Source organism: Dermochelys coriacea, chromosome 6, assembly GCF_009764565.3.
Source record: "Dermochelys coriacea isolate rDerCor1 chromosome 6, rDerCor1.pri.v4, whole genome shotgun sequence".
NCBI classification, from domain to species: domain Eukaryota; kingdom Metazoa; phylum Chordata; order Testudines; family Dermochelyidae; genus Dermochelys; species Dermochelys coriacea.
The window spans coordinates 83,346,601-83,359,414 of record NC_050073.1 but is presented as its reverse complement, the minus strand read 5'-3'; the positions used below and the strand labels follow the sequence as shown (position 1 = coordinate 83,359,414).

The 12,814-nt window shown below is 41.3% G+C and overlaps 1 protein-coding gene across 18 annotated transcripts in view; it reads left to right on the top strand.

The window, feature by feature from the left end:
* Nucleotides 1-12,814, top strand: part of SLC25A21 (solute carrier family 25 member 21) — a 376,779-nt gene that overhangs the window by 54,438 nt on the left and 309,527 nt on the right. For 2 of the 18 annotated variants that reach the window (XM_043516965.1, XM_043516959.1), the window contains exon 1: nt 10,428-10,515. The exons of 14 other annotated variants lie outside the window; for them this stretch is intronic. In XM_043516965.1, coding sequence (XP_043372900.1) covers nt 10,443-10,515 — 73 coding nt within the window. In that variant the 5' untranslated portion in view covers nt 10,428-10,442. Of the gene's footprint in view, nt 1-10,427; nt 10,516-12,814 lie in introns of those variants that run through there. 2 more of the 18 variants (XM_043516963.1, XM_043516958.1) reach the window with 1 other exon arrangement.

Sequence of the window (12,814 nt, the reverse complement as noted above, 5' to 3'; positions counted from 1 at the left end):
GGGGGGGGGAGAAATAACATGGGGAAATAGTTTTACTTTCTGTAATGACTCATCCACTTCCAGTCTCTATTCAAGCCTAAGTTAATTGTATCCAGTTTGCAAATTAATTCCAATTCAGCAGTCTCTCGCTGGAGTCTGTTTTTGAAGTTTTTTGTTGAAGGATAGCCACTCTCAGGTCTGTAATCGAATGACCGGAGAGATTGAAATGTTCTCCGACTGGTTTTTGAATGTTATAATTCTTGGCGTCTGATTTGTGTCCATTTATTCTTTTACATAGAGACTGTCCAGTTTGACCAATGTACATGGCAGAGGGGCATTGCTGGCACATGATGGCATATATCACATCGGTAGATGCGCAGGTGAACGGGCCTCTGCTAGTGTGGCTGATGTGATTAGGCCCTATGATGGTGTCCCCTGAATAGATATGTGGGCAGAGTTGGCAATGGGCTTTGTTGCAAGGATAGGTTCCTGGGTTAGTGGTTCTGTTGTGTGGTGTGTGGTTGCTGATGAGTATTTGCTTCAGGTTGGGGGGGCTGTCTGTAAGCAAGGACTGGCCTGTCTCCCAAGATCTGTTAGAGTGATGGGTCGTCCTTCAGGATAAGTTGTAGATCCTTGATGATGCATTGGAGAGGTTTTAGTTGGGGGCTGAAGGTGATGGTTAGTGGCGTTCTGTTATTTTCTGTGTTGGGCCTGTCCTGTAGTAGGTGACTTCTGGGTACTCTTCTGGCACTGTCAGTCTGTTTCTTCACTTCAGCAGGTGGGTATTGTAGTTGTAAGAATGCATGATAGAAATCTTGTAGGTGTTTATCTCTGTCTGAGGGGTTGGAGCAAATGCGGTTATATCGTAGAGCTTGGCTGTAGACAATGGAATGTGTGGTGTAATCTGGATGAAAGCTAGAGGCATTTAGGTAGGAATAGCGGTCAGTAGGTTTCCGATATAGGGTGGTGTTTATGTGACCATTGCTTATTAGCACCGTAATGTCCAGGAAGTGGATCTCTTGTGTGGACTGGTCCAGGCTGAGGTTGATGGTGGGATGGAAATTGTTGAAATCATGGTGGAATTCCTCAAGGGCTTCTTTTCCATGGGTCCAGATGATGAAGATGTCATCAATGTAGCGCAAGTAGATAGGGGCACTAGGGGAAGAGAGCTGAGGAAGCATTGTTCTAAGTCAGCCATAAAAATGTTGGCATACTGTGGGGCCATGCGGGTACCCATCGCAGTGCCACTGACTTGAAGGTATACATTGTCCCCAACTGTGAAATAGTTATGGGTGAGGACAAAGTCACAATGTTTAGCCATCAGGTTAGCCGTGACATTATCGGGGATACTGTTCCTGACGGCTTGTAGCCCATCTTTGTGTGGAATGTTGGTGTAGAGGGCTTCTACATCCATAGTGGCTAGGATGGTGTTTTTAGGAAGATCACCAACGGACTGTAGTTTCCTCAGGAAGTCAGTGGTGTCTCGAAGATAGCTGGGGGTGCTGGTAATGTAGGGCCTGAGGAGGGAGTCTACATAGCCAGACAATCCTGCTGTCAGGGTGCCAATGCCTGAGATGATTGGGCGTCCAGGATTTCCAGGTTTATGGATCTTGGGTAGCAGATAGAATACCCCAGGTCGGGGTTCCAGGGGTGTGGGTACGGATTTGTTGTTATGCTTTTTCAGGGAGTTTCTTGAGCAAACGCTGTAGTTTCTTTTGGTAACCCTCAGTGGGATCAGAGGGTAATGGCTTGTAGAAAGTGGTGTTGGAGAGCTGCCTAGTAGCCTCTTGTTCATATTCCGACATATTCGTGATGACGACAGCACCTCCTTTGTCAGCCTTTTTGATTATGATGTCAGAGTTGTTTCTGAGGCTGTGGATGGCATTGTGTTCTGCACGAATGAGGTTATGGGACAAGTGATGCTGCTTTTCCACAATTTCAGCCCGTGCACGTCAGCGGAAGCACTCTATGTAGAAGTCCAGTCTGTTGTTTCGACCTTGAGGAGGAGTCCACCCAGAATCCTTCTTTTTGTAGTGTTGGTAGGTCTGGTAGGTAACTCTGTGGGTTAATATGTTGGTCAGAGGTGTGCTGGAAATATTCCTTGAGTCGGAGACATCAAAAATAGGATTCTTGGTCACCATAGAACTGTATCATGTTCGTGGGGGTGGAGGGGCAAAAGGAGAGGCCCCGAGATAGGACAGATTCTTCTGTTGGGTTAAGAGTATAGTTGGATATACTATACTATTTCCCCATGTTATTTCTCCCCCCCCCCCCCCACTTCCCACTGTTCCTCAGACGTTCTTGTTAACTGCTGGAAATGGCCCACCTTGCTTGTCACCATGAAAGGTTTTCCTCCTCCTCCCCCCCCCCGCTGATGGTGATGGCTCATCTTAAGTGATCACTCTCCTTACAGTGTGTATGATAAAACCCATTGTTTCATGTTCTCTGTGTGTGTATATAAATCTCCCCACTGTATTTTCCACCGAATGCATCCGATGAAGTGAGCTGTAGCTCACGAAAGCTTATGCTCAAATAAATTTGTTAGTCTCTAAGGTGCCACAAGTACTCCTTTTCTTTTTGCGAATACAGACTAACACGGCTGCTACTCTGAAAGCTGTCTGGAGTGGTTCACTCATTGTGTCTAATCTTTAACCTTTAAAAACTCTCAATATCTAATTTAAACTTTTAACGGTGCTGGGGTTATAATCTATAAACCCAATTGACACGTGGCATGTGAATCCTCCCAACTATGCCAGTTGTCAGTGTCTGGAGTAGTTCACAACTGAGAGTGCCAACCTCAGAGCAGATTGTCAAAAGGCATGGCAGACACCCCAAACTGATTGTGTTTTCTATAATTAAATTTCACCAACCCGGTAACAAATGTGACCTCCTGAAGCACTATAACAGTCTTACCATGGAGTCACAGACTAGTCCCCATGGACATTCCAGTCTATCTTGCCACCCAGGCATGCTGAACTTAGTGATAGTTGGTTGCCATACAAGAAAGATCACAGAAAATTTTGGTCGCTTCCAGGCCTAGGCAACAGCCATCAAATCTCTGTGTGGAGCATTCGCATCTCATTACATAGAGTGGAATTAAATATGTAGTAGCTACAGGCGCTATTTTCAACAGGGTTGTTTTTGTTTGTTTGTTTGTTTGTTTTAATCTATTTTTTCCTACTTTAAGTCTTTTCTTCTACTATATCCATCTTCCCTGGAGTGGGTTGAGCTTTAATAAAGCTTAACATCTTCACAGCATTGTCCAACACCTTCAAGTTGTCACTACTCCACTATTCCTACCAGTCATTGGCTTTACTCTATTGGTGCAGATGCCAATACATCGTGACCAGTGATTTTTGAAGCTGTCAAGCAACTGGAAAATCTCCTCTGCTGCTGTTCTGGTAGGCAGTGACTGGCAAAACAAAAAATGTCTTCCTATATTGTACCTTCGTAAATGTACTGTACGTATACCAGCAGGTGAACTAAGCCTACCAGGTCTGTGGATTCATCCAACTGCAGAGCAAATTACTGGCTGCTAGTGACACAGTTCACTAACTGAGTTAGGATATCATTGGCCATGTCATCAATTTGATGCAACACTGTGTTGTTTGATAATGACTGAATTAATTTTTGGACCTTGTCTCCAAGCATAGTGCTTACTATGTCTGCAGCCACAGGTAATATTAATTCCTCTGCTATGGTGGGAGGTTTTCCTGATTTTCCAACTCTGTAACTCACTACGTATGATGCTTCAAGGGCCTTAATGTTGTCAGCAGCAGAGCACAAAACTTTCTTGCTCACCATTATCCGCACCTACATCTGCTTGAAAAATTCTGCTGGTTTGTCCTTGTGTTCATGTTTTTTTTTCCAAGTGTCTGCATAGAAGAGATGATTTTAGGCTGTTAGTCGACAGGACTTCACCATATAACACATGCTGTGGCTGAGTGTATTCACTGTCGCCAGTCTAAGAAAATCCCTTTTTGTTGTAGTTTCCATCATGTTTATGTCTGTTTGAGATAGATCCTGTTTTGTCCCTGGTGTCAATGTTTCGCTTCATACGTTGAGAGCCACATGTTGAGTCAATAGTCATTGTCTCACCAGCAATTTCAGCAAGTGCACTTGCACTAACGACAAATTTCATCACTTTTCGTTTTATCACTGATACTTTGTGTGTTCTTAACACTACCTGTCTTTAGCCATCTGTCCATATTTCACTGTTATGTAAAGATATAGTTATAGTGCGAAGTGTACAACCAAAAAAGACCCCTAAGTTCTGAGCTCAGGTAGACTGGACAATTGCTGGGTAACTGAACCTGAGCTGTACAGTGATTGGAGGTGAAGGCTCTGTACATCAGAAGCTTTGTATCTGTGTGTTCATTGGTCCATCCCAAAGTAAATTAACTATCATATTTTATATAACAAATTACCACTGAGCCTATTATGAAAATGCAATAAATAAAATTATTAATAAATAAAATCCATCATTACATAATTTCTCCCATGTAGCCCCCTGGAGATGTCTTATATCGCCTACAACATTTTGAGAACACTGGCAATATACCATGTTATATACATACTTGCAGTCTTGATTTTTTACAAATAATACCTTTTCATGCAAAGCATTATAAAAGCCTACTAACATATTTAATTAAAGAAAACATTTTCTGAGCAAATATTCAGTTAATTTGGAAGAGTTTCAATGTAATCTTGTTTCATAAACTGGTTGGCAGAGCAAAGCAATATCTAACACTCAACGCAATGGGATTTCTCTGTCCGTCCTTCTGTAATGCGATAACTTGAATGCCATACAAGATGAACTACCAAATTTAAAGGGATGTTCTAGGCACTAGTGGGAAGAACCCTACTGATTGATGGACAAAAACGAAAAGAGGGATTTGGGGGGCACATAGCCCCTGACATCTGGTTACCAGAGCCAGCAATTCCATCTGCCTGTGTAATTTTCTATAGATCAAAGAACCTCTTATTGGAGTCATTAACACCTGAAATAGAGGGGGATGAGAGGGTGGTATGCAGAGTGCTGTGGAGGGAGGAGGTGGAATGAAGTAATGCAAGGAGCTCCTGGTGTGTCCAATGTACTTGGCCTACAGAATCAACGACGTGTGCAACCCTCTAGTATTCTTAGTATTAAATGTTTCATTGGATTATGCTGGTATAATTGTCTCAGATCCAGATCCCCTGACAGGTTAGTTATGTGAGTATTTGTGTAAAAGAAACCTAGCAGTAGGGCAGTTATACATACGGAACCAAGACATAATCATCATCTTACTGGGTGTAGCTGACGCAGCCAGCCTGGATTCATATCAGGTATCTGTCTAATCACATGAGGTACATAGGGACAACCTACCCTATTCTGTGCTGGGCATCTGCAGAAGATTAAAAACAACGACAAAACAGAAGAGCCACAGTCATGTAAAAAAAAAAAGTTGAAAAACTTTAAACAATGCTGATAGTGCACAATCCAGAGACCAGTGAAAGAACTGAATTTTAAGATAAACATATTTTGCAAATGGAAGGGGGCAATGAGGAACAAACATTAGAACTTGTGGCTCAGTGGCCATGTCTTCTTAAAACTGCCTTTAGGAGTTGTTTTGATGTCATAAATCTGTCCTGGCAGCAGTGAATGAAGGGACTGCCACAGCATCTCTGGGTTATCACTGGCCTCTCCCACTTCACCCCATCCTTTCTTTGATTGAATCCAGAGTATCCTAACATGTTCCAGGATTAACGAGATGACTTAAACTTAATTCTTTATTCAGTCCACATAGGACACTAGACAAAAAAGTCCCAGAAACTTGCTACAAAGGCTCTGGCCTCCTTGCAAATTCAACATCCTTTTGGCACAGAAGGTAGATTGATGCCTAATTTTCAGGAAAGGGTGATACCCTCAGCAGTTGACCTTTGCATTTTCTGAAATTCCAGTAGGCACCCCCAATAATTCTATCCCATTGAGGGGAAATTAACCCTCTGGACAGGGTGCACTGCCTAAAGTGCTGATATTGTGTGTGATGGACAGTGCTCACTGGCAGCATCACCTAATGGTTAGGCTACTAAGTTTCTACATGTCCCACCTCCAGTGTCTCTCACTGGCCATTGTCACATGCTATGGTAGCCTGCCTTTTGGTGGGTGTTGACTCAATCCTCCGGTCAGGTAATCAATTATCTGTAATCCTCTCTGTAGTAACAGAATCCCCAAGAAGATATGGGGTCCCACACCCTGACCACTGGGGGGGGATTATCAGTCCATTTATTGACCCCTGCAGGTGTCCAGTCCCCCAGCCACACAGTTTTCAAAGTCTTTACCCTGCCCTTGCTTCACCAAGGAGAAATCTGGAAATGAAGGGTAACTTCGGGGGTTGGTAGGGAGCCTAGGCCCTCCTACTCTACTGGGCTCCAGCCCAGGACACTGTAAGAGGCAACCATGTCCAGCACCCAGGAGTGTCTTAAGGCTGCCTCCCTTGGCCGCCTTCTACTACCTACTCTCCTGCCAAAGTCTTACAGTTTGATACAAAGTAGTAAAGAAAGTAGTAAAGAAAAAGAATAACTGAACCTTCAGACCCTCTGGGCTCAGCAGGCAGGAGCTTGCAGGGTAGGTCTCTCTCTTTCTTTGCCCTAGATGATTCCCTTTAAGCTCGACCTGCAGCTCGAGCATTCTCTGCAGGTGTGGATGGGAGGGTTGGCCTTGACCCAGAGTTTCTCCTTTGAACTTCTTCAGTTCCAGCGTGGGGTTTATATACCACATTACACTGTGAAATAAATATTAAAAAGTGAATCGTGAAACATGCTTTTTGGCGAATTGATTGTGCCCATGTAGCACAAACCATACCACTGTTTCCAAAGCCAGATGTACCAAAGCCAGGTGCACGCTCACCTCTTGTCAACTGTTGCCCTTGTTAGGCAGGTCTTCAGTGGCGCAGCCTCCAGCTAAGTCATGCAGTCAAATGCATGAACGAACCCGTTCTGGGGTAAAAGGTCCAACAGGGCCTGTCCTTGTGCCCTTGGTAATGTCTTTAGCCTTGTCTCTGGACTCAGTCCTCAGCCTCTTCTGGGCTAGCTTTAAGTCCATGCCTGTCCTGGTATAGAGCAGTGCACCTAGGGCTTTCTCCCTGGGGACTCCTTGCCTTCATTAATTCTTATTGCCCCAGCTCTCCAGCCTGCTCACTCCTTCAAGTTCAGTCCCCTTCTGGGAGTAACAAAGTTCAACAGATGGTTTGCTCTCTGCATCGTCTTCAGCTCCGTCCTTGAGCCCCTTTAAATCCTAGCTTTCTTGGGCTTCTCAACAACATCATCTTCTCAGGGCTTTGGCCACTCTGTTTTGTGGGGACCTAGGCCTGTCCACTTTTCCAGGTCCCAACCCGGGGACCCTACAAATAGCAGCCACGTGTTGCTTTCTTTAATTACTACTGCATCTCCTGGGCTGCCTCCCACTCTGTTCCATCACCTTCTTTGTTTATCTGTCTGTTCCCTGTTTGAGCAGGGTCTCTCCCAGGCCTCCTTGCCTGGAGAGCTTCCCAGTCCTGATATCTCAGAGTCTTCTCTCAGGCCTCTTTGCCTGGAGAGCTTCCCAGTCCTGTCCCTGCTTGAGCAGGGTTTTTTCTCAGTCTCTTTACTTGTGGAATTTCACAGCCTTTTAGTCCACCTTCATTCTTCTGGTCCCAGCCAGCAACTGACCTGTTCAAGCCCTCCTTTTAACTGAGCCTACTGGGCTCTGATTGGCCGTTTCCCTGCAGCCTTTCTAGGCAGTCCTAGAGGACCCACCTTTACTGCTCCTATTCTGGGACAGAGTATGGTAGGACTGGGAGGCCTCCAACGGGGGCCTCAAAAGCCCCAGTACGCCCCAATAATACCATGACATACTGTACCAACCTGACACAAAACATATATGGATATAGTGTAACCATTCTTGAGGTAACAAGCTGATTCTCAGTCTTCAGTATCTCCCTGCCTCCCTATATCCTAGGGTGGGCTATTAATTAGAGACTGTTGGGATTCAGTCCCAAATATTATGTTCTAGTTAACAGTCACATTATAGACATTGTAGTATCTAATGTGGCTATTGTATTGGGTGTAGCTCCATATGCTGCCACTGGGGGATACCTGGAGGGCTTGTAGCTTCTTCTGCCCATGTTGATTCCAGTGGTTGTAATCCTGGTGTCAACCCAACTCACTACATTATATGCTTTTTAGGCCACAGAGCAGGGAATGCAGGCTTGTGAGGGGCTAATTCAATTTAATTCCACAGAAACAAGGTATGGAGCTAACTGTACATGCTCCCTTCGATCACTGCTCCATTCCTTGTGCTGTCTTTGCTCTTGTTTTGGGGGAAAGAGGGGCTGGCAGGAGGGAAAAACTTTTGAGTCTAGAGAAGTGTGTTTTTTGGTTTTTGGTAAGTATAAGGGTTGGGGCGGGGGGTGAGTTGAGCCAGCAAGAATTTTGAGTAGGGCTGATAAGAATATTTTCAATGGAAAATTTAGATTTTTTTCATCAAAATATTTCAATTTGGAAATGTTGCTGTATTGTCTAATAGGAGTTTTAATATGAGTACCTCATGCTCCAATTCTCCTACATAGGCTAGGCTCCCTGGCTGGACTACATCTCCCATGGTGCATCATGGTCTCTGTATCAAGATTTTGAGTAGAGGTGTCTTGGGAGATGTAATTCAACCACAGAGCCCAGTCCTTAGAGGAGAATGGAGAACATGAGACCAGTGAACTACAACTCCCAAGAGACATTGTGACTGCATATCCAAATTGAAATATTTTTGTTCCAGAAAGAAATATTTCTTCATCTTTTTATGAAAACATTAAATTTTCCATGGAAAGTGAATATTTTTCCATCCATTTTTTTTTCTATTTGAAAAACATTTTAAGTGGCAAATGTTCAACTAGACCTAATTTAGCGACAGGACGGAGGGTCTGAGCTGTCAATAGATGCTGAACATTGGGTGGGAAGGGGAGTTGAGTGTGTTCTGAACCTGCTGGGATGAGGGGGGGTGGGGTTGGGTTCTCAGAGTTAATGGTAGGTGAATGTGTGGGGGCATGTCGGTAGAATGGGCTGTGTGTGTTCATGAATTTTGGTAGTATATATAGGTAAGGAGGAAAAAGGAACATAAGAGTTACATTGGAAGGGGGAGAGTGAGTGGGAGGGACGTTGGTTTGGAGAAAAAAGTAACGATTTTCGTCCATCCTGTTTACAGTAATGTGTCCCATGTTTTCATTACGGAAGGGGAAGTATGGTGGCAGAGGGAGTGTATGTATCCTTTTCTTCCCCTTTAAATACCAGCTTTCCTGTACCTCTATCAAAACCCTTCTAAAAGACACTCCCACCAAAGCAGACTATCCCAGCAATTGACTAGAACAATTCGGAACAAAACAGAGTTAGTCCCATGAAGAAGTAGCAAAGCAGAAAGTTCAAAGAAGAAGTGATTGAAGAGTCTCTCTTCTTAATTCTCAGTTTTCCCATTGCATATATAACCACCCCAGGGAAGATGGATACAGTAGAAGAAAAGACTTAAAGTAGGAAAAAAATATTAAAATAATAAAGAAACAAACAAAAATAACCCTGTTGAAAATAGCGCTTGTAGCTACTACATATTTAAGGTGATATTGGAAGTTCCCTTTCTATGCTTGCTCTCATGCATGCAGCAGTTAACACTGTTCCTAGTAAAGCCTCTCTCAGCATAAACTGTTACTGGATTTGAAAAGAACTATTACACTGCCTTTACACACAATCCTAGCATTCTGAGGTAGAAAAGAGGTCATTTCATTCTCCCTTCTGCAGGATTTGGAACCATTACTGAAATAATGAAGAATTTCTCAGTTAAAGGATTGAATACAAAGGCTTGTAGTCAGATGAAGGAGGAATCCACATTTAATTACTCATGCACTTGAATAAATTAAAAAATATATTTTCATTATCCTTTTAAGATTGAAGGTAAAACTGGGATTTTTTCAACAGTTCAGAAGAATTCTGAGTGTTAAGATTCCTCTTTTGCTCTTCCTCCTGAAAAGCTATCATTTTATCTGTAGCACATATGGAGAAGTCTAGCTAGAATGCAGGCAAGCCAGAGCTGCTCCCTTATCTGGCCCCTTCAGAGCATAGCCTCTGTTTTTGCTTGATCCAAATTGACAGGCTAGTGTCTTAGTCCCATAGCCTATGAAATGAGTGCTAAAACTATCTATATTAAGCAGAAAAGGGAACACGAAATTTATAAGCCAAAAAATCCAAGATTTGAGCTCTACCGAAAAAATCAATACTTTCATTTATAGATGCAGAATGTTAATTACCTAGTATCAATACTACAATAAATGAGCGTGCATCATTTTAGATCTATTGTTGCATCATTTCATCTAAATGTGTAGTACATTGCCAGCAGCCAGTATGCTGACTGAAAACTGTCACAACAGTGATCACTACAATCTGGGAGTTAAGTTTGACTAAAACATATGTCTTCAATTTTAATAGCTCAGCTTCCCAGATGCCCTAGAGGAGAATATTGCCTGAGAAGGAGCTTTTCATGTAAGAATAATTTGTGTTAAGTAGCTCAGTGATCTGTTTGTTAGGTTAGAGCTGACAGTTTGTTTATATTTCTAAAGGGGTATGATGAATGGGAGAGAAGTTTATGTTAATTAGCCTAAATTGTTCCTAAGAATGCAGAGAACTTTGCCAGTTTCATTGTTTCTGTTTCTTTGCACATTTTCAATAATTGAATGGAGCTCAGACCATTCATCATAATTTCAGGCAAGATGGAAATAAATGAATATAGCACGGGCCAGCCTGTGCGATGGAAGATCTCACTTTAGAGGTCAATTAGGTAAGACATCAACCGGGGACTGATGCAGCATTTTCTAATCCATTTTGTATAAATATAGCAAACATGAGCATTTTCATCTAAGAAATTTATTCTCTCTGTCATTACACTAGTATACAATATTAATACTTGGAAAGCTGTTTTTTTTTCTTATTAACATGACGTTTCTTTATTTTTGGAGCTTAACTAAAATGCCACAATGTGGACCTGTAACATTATATATGAGACAACTTGCTACTTTTCAGTGTGCTGTTTATCAGTTACAATAAAACCAACAAATCTGCTGTTGGGAAAACTAAAGCATGGTATGGTCAAGTGCGATTTGCAGAAGATGTTTGCAAAAGGGCCTGAAAATAATCAGTTGTCCAGCATAGTTAATAATGAAGAATCATTTAATATTGTTCAGTGAGTTTATTTTCTACATATTGTACTATGTATCAATATTACCCTTTGTTTTAGATTTGGGGATCATAACTTTTTCAGCTTGGATTCAAAACATCCTTTACATACATAAATAGATAATTTTATAAGAACATATAATTGAGCACTTTCCCTAGTAAACTAAATCTAAATTTAGAAAAACCTACCAATGTCAAGTTTTTGGGCTTTATTCAATACCATTCTTTTTTAATTTATGCACATATAAAACCACAGGAAGAGATGGTATAAATTTGTGGACTGTGGAGAATGAGTGAACATTTTTGAATCAGGATCTTTAAAAGGGGTGAAATTTGAGTATGATTAAGTTAGGAAAAAGGCTCGCTTACGGCGGAAGTCAAGATTCTGTATACATTATAGGCATGTCATGGCTTTTAAAAAGTTATGTTAGACTTCTATACAAATTGTGAAAGAACTTGTATAACCCCAAACAAAATTCTGTGTGGTTCTAAACTCTTACAACAGCACAAAATAAAGTAAAATAAAAAGGAGTGAACTGATAATAGTAGTTAGTATTCAGATCAGGAGTGAGCCTTGCTGTAGGGCAGTCTGGTAGTTTACACTGCATGGGTGTTTTGCTGGTCACTAATTTTCTCGGAAGGAAATGATCCCATGGCTTATGCTATCCACGTTTGTGCATATTTGCCCTATAATTGGCATTTATTAAGGAGACTTTTGGTTTGATGGATGACTGTCAGGTTATAGCCTGCTAGCTTTGATGCAGATTGCTTTTGCATGAGGTGTTTTTTTTTTGTTGTTTTTTTTTTTTACATTAACTCATTAGAACTCTGGTCTGCTTCAACATGCTCTTTATTTACCTCCTGATAATTAAGATTTTTGAACCACAGGTTTCAAGAGACTTAGCAGAGTTTTAGTCAAGTACTGATATTTCTAATTTTGAGGGAAAGAAAAGCATGTAGCAGAAAAAAATAGATGAACTGTGAACTGAAAAGTTTTAAAATTATAAATTGTAATATGACCTTAATTAGATGTCAGCTTAATTAGTTGCCTTTGAAATGTTAAGCCACTTGCTAAATATCTTAAAATTATAGCATTAACTTCCTTGTACCTAAGCTTCCTTTAAAAAAAACAAACAAAACAAAACCAAAACAACCTCATAAAATCAGCAGGTATAGTAATATTTTCACAGCAGGTTGATATAAAATGAGCATTCAACAAATCTTAATTTGGATGTCTGAGGCACATTAGCAATTTCTTCAGTGCTGACTTAGTAGCCTCTCTTGTAATATATTTGGAATACAGTACTGTTAGGATAATTAGCTACAACATTATTGGTACAACGGTTAAAACAAAATGATATGGATTTTTAAATGTTTTCTGGTTAACAGCCTTTATAGTCCAATAAGCATTTTTTGTTTTGACAGACAGAGAAAAGCATATAAAAGAAATATAAGTTTTCTGCATTAACAATGTCAGGTTAAGGTGCATAATTTTAATGCAAAAACCGATAATTAAAATGATAAATGGATGTTTCAGAAAATAAATAAAATATGCTCTTGAGAATAACAGTGGACCAATCCATGTCTGCTCTGTTGCACAAAGTAAAAT